This window comes from Camelus dromedarius, chromosome X (assembly GCF_036321535.1).
Source record: "Camelus dromedarius isolate mCamDro1 chromosome X, mCamDro1.pat, whole genome shotgun sequence".
NCBI classification, from domain to species: domain Eukaryota; kingdom Metazoa; phylum Chordata; class Mammalia; order Artiodactyla; family Camelidae; genus Camelus; species Camelus dromedarius.
In genome coordinates, this window is record NC_087472.1 from 100832803 (window position 1) to 100848534 (window position 15732).

Here is a 15732-nt window from a genome sequence, read left to right on the forward strand (position 1 = left end):
ACTTCCCTGTTTACACCACGCTTAATGCTAACATATTTTACCTGGTTCTGAGCTTCATGTAATGTCTACGGGCAGCTGCCAGACTCTAGAGATCTTTCTAGACCCTAGAGGCTCTCTTCTCTCTAGAGGGGCTCCTCCGATCACTGCTGACTCTAATCATGGCATCTCCTGCCATGTGCATCTCCTACCCTCTCTCACGTGGGCCTCAGACAGTCTTTCCAACCTCATGGAGAACGTATCTGCATAGGGGCCCAGGGTCACACTTCAATATGTCAGCATGATACAGTGCAGAGCACTGGCCTAGGGACCTGGACAGTGCCTCATGATCCCAGCTCTGCCCTGAAACGTGGGCAATCCACCCAACTTCTCAGAACCTCAGCATGCTCGCCTGTGAAATGAAGGGGCTAGATTAGGTGACTTCAAGTCCTCTCATCTACTCTGAAAAGGAGCTCCTAGAAAAGAAACCTTGAAGGCTTCCTTTTTCCTATATTCAAGCCTTCTGAGGAGTTGCCACCTCTGAGGAGTCTTTAAGACCCAGTCTTTCTCTGTTTTCTCACTGGCAGAACATATTCTCCTCACCTCTTCCTTTGATTATTGCAAAAGCCACACTACATCTTGTATTTTTCACTTCAGTCGTGTGGCACAAGTTGCAATCCCACAGCTCACCATGGTACTTAATGTTTCAATTACCCTCCTCCTCCAGATGCCCTTTTCTGCCCTCCCTTCGAGCCTCTTTCCTGATGTCAACTCTACTTTCTTCCCCTGGTGCAACCCCAAACATCCCAGAAGTCTCTGTTCAGATTCCACCCCGGCCCTTGGGGGCCTCGCACAACCCCCTGCCCAGGCTGTGCGGTGCCTCTCTGTCCTCACGGTGCACACACTCTGGCACAGTGTGGGCACACCGCCTCACTGTATTCTCACCACTGATCTGCTGGCAAGTGACATCCCACCACCCCCAGCCCATACATTCTAAGAGGACAGGGGCCACATCTTCTTCTAATTAGAGCCTATCACGGTGCCTAGGTCAGTAAATGCCCGATTATATCTTCATCCTTTAGCCATCCAAACCTCTCTCTACATCTAAGCTCAGAGCAAGATCTTCAGTTGCCCCTAAAGCCATTTCTGATTGCTTCTGCTCACAGAGATCTCCCCCTGTCCTCTACTCTTTTTTATAGCCAGTGCCACAGAAATTTGGCTGTTAATTATTTCATCGTTATCATGTATAATTTAATCTTAACTGAGAGAAGATAAATTTCTCAAGGGCAAGAACTCTGTCTCAGACTCGAGTGCCTGAGAATACCCAGAATAGAGAAAGTATTCAATGTCTCTAAGAACAGCCCCCACTAGCCCAGAAGCAGTGGGAATAACTAAAACACTTACTCTGTGCCTGGCATGGGGCACACAGTGCTTTATATACTGTGTTTAATCCTCACAGCAACACTCAGATGAGAAATTGAGGCACAGAGAGATTATACCACTTTCCCAAATTTATATAGTTTGAACCACACTGCAGAACTGGGATACAAACCCAGGTCTGCCTGGCTTTCCAGCCCAAGCTCTGAGCTACTTTGCTGCACCGACTGCTCAGTTACTGAAAATCTCCCCCTCCCCGGCACTCATCTTGCTAAGCCTACTGTTATTACAGAGTCCATCGCATTTTCCAGAGTTCTGATACACTGATGAACCCATTTTCATAACCTCTAAAAGGAGAGTACTTTCCCTACATGAAACTTTTTTCTCCTTCTGATGCTGGTTTTTCTCCACCTTCATTTCTTTGATGCAGGTGAATGTTTCATAACACAAAAATATAATTTTTAAAATGTGTGTTCTGTTGTAAGAATGCTATTTCTTTTAAACAAGTTAGTGTCAGTTCTGAAGTCTGAAGATCAATAAGATGGAGAGAGCATTATGCTAAAAACATTGCCTTGAGATTTAAAAACAATCCAAAAGACAAAATTAACATTTATCCTGGCCTGAAGTTACATTTACCTATGGTTCTGGATAAATTTAAAACTTTTCAATTCAGTTAAGGTATCGAGTAATGTATTAGCAAAAGAGTTTGATTTAACCAAATGTGGTTTGGAGAGATTAGAGAAAAGCCCCATGAATTCACACTGAATTTTGAGAAATTTAAAAACTAACCCATATAGTTGATGAATTCTGTAATAAATCAAAATAGGATTCTCTGAACAAAATATGCCAGAAAGGAACATTTAAGAAAGGAAACAGATTTTGAAAAACAAGCTTTTTGAGATCTCATGAGTATTCAACAACTGGCTTAAATAAATTTTTAAAAAAGTATATTGAAACAGATTAGTTGTTCAGGTATTGCTTTCCCTAAATGTGTCCTATCAAGAAAGTAGGACCTTGTGCAGGAGAGACAACCACACACTGACCCCATCACACCCCGGCACCACCTTCCCACGATGAGCCAGCAGATCTAGTCAGGGTCCTAGGCTGTACCTGAGGTGATAAGAGCTGCAGACTGTTGGCTCTGGCCGCCATCCCTTGCCCTACGCTCAAGCTTCCTTCCAAGCCTTTGGCTCTCACTTTGTCCCGGGTCACATACATGGAATGCCTGTGTGGACGCTGCTGGGAGGAGAAGGGGCTGGTGTAGCCCAGCCCATATGAAAAGGATTCATGAGGTGCAGACAGTGAATGAGAATGGCCGCTGTCCATGTGCTCGGGCAGCTTCAGCTCCTCCATCGTCTTAGAATGCCTGGTTGTGGTTCGGCGTGAGTCCAGAGTGCCCTCACTTCGGTTATTTCTCCCCGAGGGGCTGAGCAAAGTTCTCGAGTCGCTGTGCCTGGTGGGGGTTGGGCTGGTGGGAGAGTTCAAGTCCAAGCAGCTGGATGGGAAGTATCTACTGGTATTGGACTCTGCAATCTGGGCCCTGGCTTCTGAAAGGTTGCTCACAGACTTGGAGTCACTCAACGCCCCGTGGCTTTTGGCTTTGGTCCTGTAGGATGGACTCCTAGAGGACTGGGGAATGGTGTCGATGTAGCTATGGCGACTCTGCTTTTCACTGGGCTGCAGAGTCCCGGCCTTGCTCTGGGAGCTTTCCATGAATGAGTGCCGGTTTTGCTGAGATCTGCTGCTTGATTTAAGGTACTTCGTGCCCGGGCCTTCGGAAGGCTTTGGGTCAATATTAAAATCAAACTCTGCCTTTGACTTGGCTTCTTTTGGGCTGAGAAGGTGTGGTATGTTGTTGTTGGTCAGATCTTTGCTCGCAGACCCAGGCTGGCTGCTTGCTTGGTAGGTTTTGGTGTGCATGGGACTGAGAGTAGCTCCGGCAAGGTTTCCGTTTAGGAAGCTTTCGTTGGCAGGAAGACCTTCGTCAGCCCGGGGCAGACCCACACCTAGGTTCTGGATGTCCTTGCTGTTAGATCTGTGGTGAGCCTGCAAAGCAGCACTTTTGCTGGCTTGGTTTCTAGATTAAAAACAAAAGAAGTATATCAGTTTTACCTTAAGAACAGACACACAAAAAGTAACACTAGGAAAAAAAAACCTAAAACACTTCAAAGACTAAAAACAGTAACTCTGTCAAACACGTGACGATAAATAACAAGGAATCTATCAATAAGAAGAAAGTTGCTTAGAGCAAGTCACTCTGCAACAAAGCACTGATCCTGATGAAGTGCTTTTGGCATTATTAAATGCTCAGCTGACTTGCTGCCAACACAGCTTCTAACTGATCATCTGGGAAAACGTGCTATTGCTATGTTGGTGCTCACTTGAGTGTGGGTTAACAAAGCCTGTGAAGAAGAAGAGAACTGAGCTACAGGCAAACTCAGAAGGCAACATTTAGATTTGCAGGTCACTGGATTTCTTGCACTTTGTTTTTATTGGTAAGAGACACAGCCTGCCTCAGAGATACACAATCACAGCACATACATCCAAGTACCAATGTCTCTTTTATCTTTAGCCTGTACAATCAACGACTGAGAATTTGAGCAATGTCCTCCAGAAAAGAAAATGATATTCTAAAATGAAGTGTGAACTGCCTGGTGAGGTTTGTTGGAAAACATGATGATCAATGTTTATGTTTTAGAGAAGTGGCAATTCTTGGGGCATGTCAGATACCTCTTGTACACTAAATAGGAACACGTCTCTGGATCACAGGGATCTAGAGAGTTAATTTCTCTCCAAAAGACAAAATTTATTCTCTTCTTCATTTTACACTTCATTATTCCAAACTGACTAAGGCCTTCTTTAGGACTGAAAGCTTCATTTCCTACTTGGTTTAAAATACAAAATATAAATCCTGAGGAAAACCTTGTCCTCTATTTAAAAGGTGAAACTGACATTGCAGCAAGGTCATTTTGTCCTACTGTACCTATTTAATGGACCGATTTGTGGTCTGAAATAGGTGAGAGCATTTTTAAATGAATAATAATTTACACAATTTCCTTTTGACTATGCACTCAAAATGTTGCTATTGCTAAAGATGATTTGATTTGGGAGAGTTTTGTTTCCATCACACACTAGAGGAAAAGTCATGTTTTTTTCCCTTGTAGAATGGTAACCTGCGAAACAATCCCTTCTTGTTTTTCCTATGAGAATCCACTTGCTCGGGCATCAAAGGTAAGGGCCTCTTCCTCTCATCCTACCTTTCAGACTGTTAAAAGGTCTCTGGTATCAAGCACGCCTGCAATAGTGTAAAAGGCCTCATCTCTTAGATGCACTTACTAATCTCTCCCAGTTGGGGCACCAAAATTGCAGCATTAAATAAAGTCACTAAAATAGGAGCTAACTAAACAGCAGACTCCAGTCCAAGAAAGAAATTACAAAGAAAGTTTCACTTTCTGTTAAATGATATTAACAGATCAATAGAGGACAGTCTCCATGTCCTAAAGGCATCAGGCTTTAAATCATTAGTCATTTGTCAACTTACATCTTGGTAACTAAAATATCTTAGCAACTTTTCAAAAACCCAAATGATGCTAGGTAAATAGTCTCATCCAGAAACAGATCTCACTAAGTGTGCTGGTTATTCTCAATTTGCCCTACCCCCCCATCCATTCCCCACTCCCCTCTGCCCCATCCTGGGCCTAGAGGACTGCGCAGTATGTCATCCAGGCTCCCATGTCACCTAACTCCCAGCTGGGCTTAGCAGTGCAACTGGCTGGGGGCTGTCTCCCCTGCTCCTTCCTGGCAGTGCCCCCTGACTCAGATCGCAGCAGTGCCTCTAGATGACAGTGCCCATGAGGTGTCTCCTTCTGGCTGGCTTCTCTGGGCTCTCCTAACCCTATTTCTTCCCTTCTCCTTCAGGCCTAGAGAGACTAACAGCAGAGATAACACATGCAGATGTCGTGAAATGCCCAAAGCTCCAAAGAGGACTAGAAAAGGACAGAGAACAGGGAAGACAGCTGCTAGAGCTTTTCAATTCTTGAAAACACTGCTCTCAACATGGAGCACAAACCTACATATGTTAGGGAGAACACATTCATAGTAACACAATTTCTAATGTGAAAAGGGAAGCTATAAAGTTAAGGTAGAAACATTTGTCAAAGAATTAGGTTTCCCATAAATGTACAAAGAGCCTAAACTGCTATTCTGAAAGTTTCTGTCATGGTATTAATCTGATGCCACTGAGCTCTGCACACAGTTCCTATGTAAAAAGGGCACCATACTATCTTCAGATTGGAGTTTTGCCAAAGCACAATAAACAACTGCTTCAGAAATTCCATAGATCTCTTTGATACACACCTGTCAGGAATCTGTGTTAAACTGCCAACCACTTAAGAGGATTTTATATATAAACCCTTAAATGGTTGGCAGGACAGACAGATAGATGGGTAATCTCTAGTTAAAATAACTTTTCAAAGCAAACATCAAAGATGCAAAACTACATTTTTACGGGGAAGACTGGCGAAGCAGGACTGGTGAGCACGCAGCGTGTGGCAGGATAAAGCACCACTCCACCACGTCCAAGGTAAGCAGAACCTCAGGAGAGTCTGAAGGAGACTAAGGTAAGGGCTAGGTAATGCAAGAGTTCACTGCCTCTCCTATAGTGACATGAACCTGGATGACAGAAAACAGAGTGGATGAGGATATGTGTATGGGGACACATATGCATCTCAGGTACAAGGCAGGGTATCCGATATGAAATGGTGCCCTGAACATCTCTACAACAGTGCTAGGAAGTCCGAGGGAGCCATGGTCTGTGCAGAATTAGTATCCCCAACAAGGGCTTCCATGGAGGAAACATGAACCATAGACAAGTGGGAGTGAAGAATATTTCCAGATACTTGTAAAATGAGCTAATGGGTTTCTTTCCTAGAGAAACCATTTAGGGCTTTTTCTTTAATATAGTCAATATAGTTGAGACCTGAAAACGAATTCTTCCAGAGAGTTTCATTTACTTATAATTTCTCCTGTCATCTGCTTCAAAAGGGGATTTGGCAGGACTTCTCAAAGATCTATATAAATCATATCCTCATCACCACACACATCCTTCTCGACAGATCTTTAAAGAAGGTTCCCAAGGAGAGCCTCAGATCCCCACTGGGGATCTCTCTCAAGTGAGTCACTAGAGGATGAATACCCACTTTTGGAGTATGGTTACACCACTAATCACTACAGCACAAATCAAAAATTTATCATCCATCTACTGAACTTTCTATCGTTGGGACCCTTTTTCTTTGCAAATGTAAACTAGAGTACTCAAGTGACAATTAATATAGAAGGGAGACAAAAGTACCTGAACTGGGAGTGACCCTAGATAAGACACAGGCATAATATGAACCTCCTAAATGCATATGATGAATACTGGTCCTTGCCTAGTGTACTGATCTCATGGGAAGTGACAGGCCAAGTGAACACAAACTTGGTGAAAAAAAAATTTGAATCTGCTCCCAGGCCTCTTTGAAAACAAACAGGTAAGAATGGTTTATAAGATGTGAGGGAAATGATAACCAAACCAGTCATTTTAACGAGAGTTGACAGTTGTAAAGCACCATCACATCATCGCAGCTAAGCAGAGAAAATGTAGTGGTTACTGTTAATTTATAGATGCACTCACAGATCTAAAAAGTACCGGGTCTTAAGCTTGCAAAATTCCAACTGGTTAGGAACAACTGTTTTATGTAGAGAGAAAGGGGGATAATGGGAGAAAACGTATATTCAAAAAGCTTCATATTAAGAATTATTGTTTTCTCTTTCTCTTCTAACAGTAGATGAGAAAAACTACTTCCTAGCTCCCATAGCTTACACATCACTAGATGAGAAGACCAGCTTCTTGGAAGAGGAAAGAAGACAGGGAGAGGACACTGCCCCTGTAAATGCAGCCAACAGAAGTAAGGAATGCCACTTTTCGAGAGAGAACCTGACTGCAGGATCCAGCTCCTTGTGCTCCCCACCTCACTCCCCACCCTGGACACAGAGGTTTGTTTTTTAAAAAGACTATGCTGAGTATTATATTTAAAAAGCACCAATTTTAATCACGATCTACCAAACTGACTTTACAATTTCCATATTCTTATTCTCATGAAAAACTAATTTCTCAACTCAGTGATAAAAAGACAAGAGGAAAAAAGCCCCTTCCACAGAGCCAGAACAACTTGGTTCAGTTGCAAAGGTTGTCCCAGTGTTTGACATCCTCTTCTCCTTCCAGAAATCCCCTCGCCCTCACCCATCCTTCTTTGTCCAGGTTAACCCCCCTGAGTCACATGTACACAGAATCTTCCAGCTCATGAAGCTAGAAACCCCCTTAGTTGCTAATCAATGCTACCTTTCACAAGGAATGCATAGGTTTCCCTGGGAAAATCTTGTAAAATATAAGAAAGTCTTTAAGACCCACACAACTCTTTAACTGTGGTTCTGAATCATGCAATAAGCATAAGGAAGATATTTTTGAATAAGGAGGGCTTTCCTTCTTTTCTCTAATTGCATCATTTAAGCAGCCACCTCCTCCACCTACTTGTAAGACCAACACTGCATCTGTATTTCCTTAAAAGGGAATATTTACCTGTTAGACAAAGTGCTGCTTTCCACGTGATAAGGTTTTCTTTTTGCTGACCTTGAAGGGGAGCGATCCAAAAGTCTCTGGGTTTGGAATGTAGGGTGATTCAAACACTGTTCTGTCAAGTATCTGTCAGCTGGGTCCAACTTCAGTAAATTCTTAGGAAACAAAGTTAGGATTGGAAAGAACATCACAAAGTCAAATTTAATCTGTAATTTTAAAATGTATTTCTTTTTCTTATAAAAGAAATGTATGGTCATTGTACAACATCTAGCAAACACAGTTTAATCCAAAAAAAGTTTTAATGGACTATTTAAACCCATAATCTTACCATTGTTGTCCTCTGGGAATATGCTCTCCCAGCCCTTTAAAAAATACCCCATATTTTAAAATATTTTTCTCTTTTACAAAATCTGGCTTATATACTTAAGTTTTGTCTCCTGCACTTCTCACTTACTAATTAAAAACATTTTTACAACATAATTTAAACATTTAAAATATATTTTTGAATAAGTATATCGTCACATAAAAGAATATACATTCTTTATCTTTTTCTTGTCCTCCTTTCTGGAGGCAGTCCATGTTACCAGTTTCTTCTGCAGCCTTCCACAGGTACTTTGTACATACCTCTATCTGCTCCTTCTGTTTTACCCAATAGTAGCACACATACAATAGTTTGCACTTAGCTTTCTTTCCACTGGACATTAGATCTTAAGAGATCATTCCATATCAGTAAACAGCTTCAACTCTATGGATGTACTTTAGGCTGCTTTTAGCATTTCCCTAGTGATAAACATTTCAGCTGTTTCCCTTCTTTTATTATTATGAACAAAGCTGCAACAAATAACTTTACAACGTGTTTTAAATGACTACATGGAATTTTGTAGTATGATTTATTTAATGATGTATTGTTGGATGTTTATATGGCTGCCACTTTTCACTATTATAATTAATATGCTGTGATAAACAACTAAAATTATTGCATACATCCATGATCCCTTGCATGGGATAAGCTCCTAGATAAGGAAATGGTAGGTATGCAAGCTTTTAAGGATTACTTTTTATGTGTTGCCAAATTACCCCCTAGGAAGGTTGTCTCAAATAATACTACTCTCAGCAATTGAGAGCCTACCAAGTTCCAGGCCCCCTCATCAACAATAGGTATTATTCTTCTTTTTAGTACATACTTGTAAATTAGCTATTTAAAAAATGGTATCTCACAGCTGTTTTAATTCACATCTTTGATTACTAGTGAGCCTGAATATTTTTGTTTATTGGGTACTTATATTACTTCTTTTCGCATTTTTATATTTGTGTATCTGTCCTAACTTATTTGTAAGTGTTCTTTATTCATTAGTGTTTTAAGTTTTTTACAACTAAAATGTTTTCTTCTAATATTATTTATCTGATTACTAACTGGACAAGATTTTAAAAGGTAATTATTAAAACTGATTTTTATTGACAAATCACACAAATAGATGTAGAAACATAAGCTATACAACCTAAGACAACTCAATAGAGCACACTGAAATTTGCTCTCTTGAGTGATGGACATTCTCTCTCAGACAAAGGAAGAAGGGTGAAATTCCAGCATTCCCAAATCCATCTATAGCTCACTTTCATTGGTTTTGCCCACAGTTAATCTCTTTTTGATCCACTACTGATCAGCAAGAGCAAATCTGGATTTGTTCTCAATCAGCCAGAATTCAAATTCAGACAACTGCTTTCAACCTTAGCTCCACAGAAAATTTGAATTCTGATCCTATCACATACCGAAATCTTCACTTTGGGTGAAAAGATTCCAGTAATCCAAGCTACTGCTCACATACAACATTCATGTTGACTCAGACACAACTCTGAAGTATCTCAATACTTTCTTCTTCCTTATTAGAAGACAAAAACTATGGAGGTATATGAAATGGTTTTGGTCTCGCTGGTAGTTAAGGCAGTTAATATCAAAATGGTTTCAACTGCATAATGCTAGTTAAAAACAAAGGAAAGTTGCCTCTGAGTAGTATTTTAAATTAAAGTACATATGACCTTTCGGAAGCCAAACATCTAGCATTGAAGTACTATTTTAATTTATTTAAGATTATCAAGAGTACAAATTGTACATACAATGAATTAATTTTATATTTCTGAATACAGCTGTTCATTTTCAAACACTTGGAAGGATGAGGTCATTATGAGAAAAGTATGAAACTTACTGAGTAAATAGTTTCAAAATTCAGCACTTGGGGGGAAAAACAATTTTTTTTAAGTAAAAAAGAGCCCATATAATTATTATAGCTGTTCTTTACATTATTAGTGGCTTGGATTAATTCTGGGGATGTATCCCCAGTAAAATGGCTGATGTATAAACAGATGCAGGATGAGACAGCCATTTTAGGTACTTATATATGGACAAAATTACCAAATCTGCTTTAGGGAATGGCATAGAGAATGTATTTTTTCAAGAAAGGATAAATGGTGTTATTTTTCAAATTCATTTTCAAAAAAAGCTAAAAGACAAAAGGAATAACTATATTTCTATAACATTCAGTAATAAAGAAAGCAGTATTAATCTTTGGTGATAGAAGTCAGAATCCTGGTTTCCTGGGAAGGGGTCATGGAAGAGGCATCCAGGGTGTTAATAATTTCCTGTATCTCATTCTGATTGGGGTTACATGGATATGTTTACATTATAAAAATTAACTCAGAGGTACATTTATAATTTGTGTACTTTCTGAATATACATTTCAATAAATGTTTAACATTTAAGAAATCTGACGTTAAATATATTAAATGAATGGAAATTCAATTGTTTAACTTTTAAACTAGTATAAATGCCTAATGGTTCCGGTTATCTTAGTATTTTCCTCTGTGTTAGCTTTCACCAGGTACCATGCTGACACTTAGTAATTACATTGGGTAATGATTTAACAAAAGAAGTTCAGTTATTTTTAACTAAAAGAGACAAAAGGCAGAAAACATGAAATTGTATTTAATTCAGTTCTTCTACTTTATTCTATTTACATTTTAAAAGTTACCAAATAATTAAAGCCCTGATAAATAAATATTGATTGCGTGAAAGAACATACTGACACAACCCAACTGATTTAAGAGATAATTTATGCCTAATTAACCTGAATGAGCCTTGAAGTTTTTTTTAAATAGCATCTCTCAATCTGTGTTCAGAAGAACACCAGTGCTGTAAAATTATATTTTTTAAAAAGTATTTAGTATTTAATTAAATTTGGGAAATGTTAGGAAATGCTTCTTTACTGTGGGATTTCTCAAAGCCTTTATAAGTTAATGAATATTGTGAATCTCTAAGAAAGGTTATATGGTATGTGGCCTTTCTGAAAGGTATGCCCCCATCCCACCTCCACCCCCACACCTATTTACACAGTGTTCTTTGGAACACAGATTAACATAGTTTTAAAGCACAGCAAAGTTCTGAGAGTGCTGCTCAGCAATTTCCAACTGTGCTAAATATGCCTTTAAAGGCTCTGTGCAGTGTTTTTGACGGTTGATTTAATGGCCATAAAATAAAATTGATCCATTAACCAGTGTTTTTTTGAAGGTCTACTATCAAATAACTAGCACTAACTTATGTACTGGCTGGCTGCAATAAAAGCTGGAGAAATGAAAAAGTTGTTCTCACTCAAGGGGCTATCTACTTGGATAGCAAAACTAGAGTAAAAACCCGTGAGAACATTTTCAGTGGCCCAGAGCAGGAAGACCTTCTGGACAGGGGCAGGAGCATGAGGAAAAACAGTCAGGCAGGGTAGTAGCAGGAATCCTGGTTGTCAAAAGAACAGCCAGAGAGAAATCCAGTTAGAAAAAGAGCCAAATTAGATGCACTGATAAAATAATCTCATGGGAGGCCTTAAATATCATGGTAAAAAAGTTAGAATCTCTTTCTTTTCCACATTCATTTTAAGATTTGTTTTAAAACCTTATGCCTGAGCAGCTCAAGTGCTGAATGAATGAATGAATGAATGGATGAATGAATGAATGAATGAATGAATGAATGAATAAATAAATAAATAAATAATTTCTTCTTATTATATTTAGACTGTTATTATTCTGTCCATTTTAGGAATCTAATTTAGGCATCTCATAGCCCTGTCTAGATGGAATAATGTTAGAATACTAAACACTGCCGCAATTGTAATGCCTCTTAACACAACATAATCCCCCATTAGACATCACTATACATTTATTAACAAAACATTTAATTCAAAGAAGTGGGCTATGGTCACATGTAGACACAAGAGAAATCACAAACCAAAAGACATTTTGTACAGATAACATCAACTTGTCCTACCTTCATTAAGTCAAGTAAAACGCTATTTAAAATTCCAAGGTATCTTCTCTCCAATGACTGAGGATGATTAACAGCTGGAAACTGTAACAATATGACAGGAGTATTAGCACATGTGGAAGGGTATGTGTGAGCACGAGCTATGAATGTTGGAGAAGGTAGCAGATAAGCAGTAGCTATTGCCCTAGTGCCAAAGTCAAATTTATCTCATATGTATATTAGTTTTGGCATCTGAATATTAGGTTAGGCATTAATAGGATTGGGTGTTAAATAACAGGAAAACTCACAGGTGAAAGAGGATACTTAAATCTAGTCAGTAAATACTGAAGCATGTAAAACAAAATACAAAAATTTGAAACTGATTTAAGCAGTTTCTACAGTATTGTCTGCTTATATAGATAATTCAGTTAGAATATAGTTCATACAGAATTTGCTTATACAGACAATTCTTACACCTTTTTCACAACAATGTATCATTTACTGAAAATCAGAGAAGTAAAAAAAAGAGAAAAAGATCAGTACCTGAAAGGCTACAGAAGTAGAAATAATACATTCAGACACGTTTTATTATTCCTTTTAATATACTCTTTGAATGACCTGTTTTCAATTCCTTCCTTTACATAAGTTGGAATAGAAGGCAAACAGGCTCCTAAATTAACAAACGCATTTTTAAATAAAATGAGGGGAAAGGTTCAAGTTTATTCAGATGCTCTGTCCTTCCCTTTGCCAACTCACATTTCACAATATTTGGATGGTAACGTATTAGCGCCCAATGCCTTCTACTCCTCCTCGTGGGAGGGTGGTTTCCTTGAAACCAACATAAGAGCATTTCAAAGCCTGAAATCCTTAAACATGCTAAGTAAGTGGATGGGAGGAATAGTTAAACAGGAAAATTCAAAACAAGGTATTTAAGAGTAATTAAGACATCATACCCCAACAGCGCTAGGCATGGCAGGAGATACAGAATATGGGTAAGACCTAAACCTTGCAGGTAAGCAATCCTCAGTCTGCTTGTGAGGGCAATCACTATGAAACTGTGTAGCCGTGAATTCTAGTTGAAGCTCAGAGAAAGGAGAGACCAAGGTGGTTTGCAGCTGTAGAAGAAAGAATCCATATGCAATATCTGAACTAGCTTTTGAAAGATAAGAAAAAATGTAAGGACAGAGAAAAGTAGGACAGCACCTTCTAGATAGAGAAAGTAGAAGGAATAACATGGATTTAACATAGACACACAGGCAATAACCTAAAACTGGTTTCTGAGAGAAGTGATGCTATGTGAGGCATTTTAGCAATTGTTATTCCTCTTATTTTAGAGGAAGATGACAATCAGAAAGTTCAAATAACTGGTTCAAGGCAGGTTACATAATCAAAAAGCAGAAGAACTAGTATTTGCATCCAAACTAGTATTTGATCCAAACCCATATTCTTTCTAAACCTAGGTACCTCTCCTAAAGGAGGTACAGAGGTTCCTCTGGATGTTACTGGAGCATTAAATATCAGCCCAAAGAGAGACACCTGTCATGCTGTGATAAAAGGCTTTATACCAGTTGATTTTAATTAATATTTTGCTTATGAGGTTTATCTTATGCTACCAGATATCCCACTCCTCCTTGTTTTCCGGAAGCAACATTTCATCAATAAGGAAATCAACACCAAAAGTCAAAAGGTATTAGAAATACGATTTAAAAATGACCTAACTCCTAACTTTAAAAAATTAATCTATGTGCTTTTGAATGAAAGATACCATTCTCATATGAGATAACTCAACAAATAACCAAAACTCAAGCATATAAGTTGGAAGTATATCCCAGTCAGTAGTTTGTTTTTTTCTAAGAGTGTCTCTTTACTAAGCACTTACTATGTGTCAGGCACTGGTCTGGGCATTTTACATATATTATAACATTTAACCTTCACAACAACCCCTTCGGGTGGTCCTTCTGTTATTGTCATTTTATGCATGAAGGCAGAGTGGCACAGGAAACTTGCCCAGGGTCATTCAAGTAGTAAATATGGAGCCAGGCTTTGAACCCCAGCAGCCTAACTCCAGAGACTATGCCCTATATTATGGGACAGCAATTGTTATTTTTTCAAACTAATGCATACCACTAGAGCAACATCTTGTTGATTTTCCAATCTCTACACAACTGAATCAAAATGCAAATCACACTGGACTGGTTCCTAGTGAGCCCACGTTTCATGGCAATTGCAGTTCACACACCCTGTACGCTTAGCTGTCTGTCACAGACATTCTCAAGTAAATGATAAAGGAAGATTTTTCCCTCAAAAGATGTGGTCAAAACTCCAAAAAGATTAAACTAATTTAGTTAAAACATAACAAACACTTTCAGAATAAAAAGTAAAAATATTAAGGTTTATAAAAACTAAAGTGTCAAGGAAGTAGCAATTTTTCCAAAGGATATTTAAAAGCAGCACCACCATGTGCTGTTTAGCATTTTACAGATAATACTATTTAGTGAGGAGGTCTGTGAACGAACAGGGCCAGAGACAAATGAGGAAAAGACCTCCTTCATTTGGCCTATCTAATCCAAATGCTAGTCATTCTTCAACAGCCATTTCAAAGTTTCAAATCCTCCATAAATCATTCCTAGTGAATCCAGCCAACTATGATTTCTAACTTTCTGGAATGTTTAACATTCTTGAGGTCTCAACTATATTTAGATGTATCAGAAAACAGTACAATGTAGTAAAGAATGCAGTACTTTATTACATGACACACTTTATTATAAATTGTATTGCTTTGTAATTATTTCATGCACAAAAGTCTTAATTCTTCAGCTAGTTTATAAATTATTAAAGCCAGGTACCATGGCAGATCTGCTTACACTCTCTTCAGAAAATCCAGCTTAGAGCCTCTTTATCCAGGCAAAGAACAAGGCAGCCAGCAGACTAAGCTTGATATTCCATGTCAAACATTCAATCACATAATACTATTCAAACTAGTAGGCACTATTCCAGATATGTTGTGAATATAGTGGTGACCATGATAGCTCATTTCTTTAAGGAATTCATTATTCCAGTGAGGATACATATTTGCAAACAGCTATTTAAAAGAGACTGCAATGTGTGCTTCTACAGCTATGACCAGGGTGTTGCAGGAGTACAGAAGGGGAAGGGAACAATTCTTCAGGAGAATCTAGAAGGACTTCATGGAAGGAGGATGCTTGACCTGAATCTGGGGAATGGAGGACAAAGAACTTTCCAGAAAGTGGGGTGAGTACTGGGAGAATTATAGAAATGGAAATGCAGCACTGTAGAAGCAACATGTCAAGGAAATGGTGACAAGTTCAATGTGGCTGCAGAGTAGGGGGCAGGGGTAGGAAAACGTGAGAGACAAGGCTGGAGGGCTAGGAGCAAGGGGTTTTAATACTATCTTCTATCTTGAGGAGTTTAAACTTAATGAACAACCCTGTGTAGGTTTTTAAATACAAAGGAGACAGAA

The 15732-nt window shown here is 38.9% G+C and overlaps 1 protein-coding gene across 3 annotated transcripts in view; it reads right to left on the minus strand.

The window, feature by feature from the left end:
* Positions 1-15732, minus strand: part of CDKL5 (cyclin dependent kinase like 5) — a 162268-nt gene that overhangs the window by 19613 nt on the left and 126923 nt on the right. For all 3 annotated transcript variants that reach the window (XM_064483357.1, XM_064483358.1, XM_031445801.2), the window contains exons 10-12: positions 12276-12356; positions 7970-8121; positions 2464-3430 (exon numbers count right to left, since the gene is read on the minus strand). In XM_064483357.1, coding sequence (XP_064339427.1) covers positions 2464-3430; positions 7970-8121; positions 12276-12356 — 1200 coding nt within the window. The remainder of the gene's footprint in view (positions 1-2463; positions 3431-7969; positions 8122-12275; positions 12357-15732) is intronic.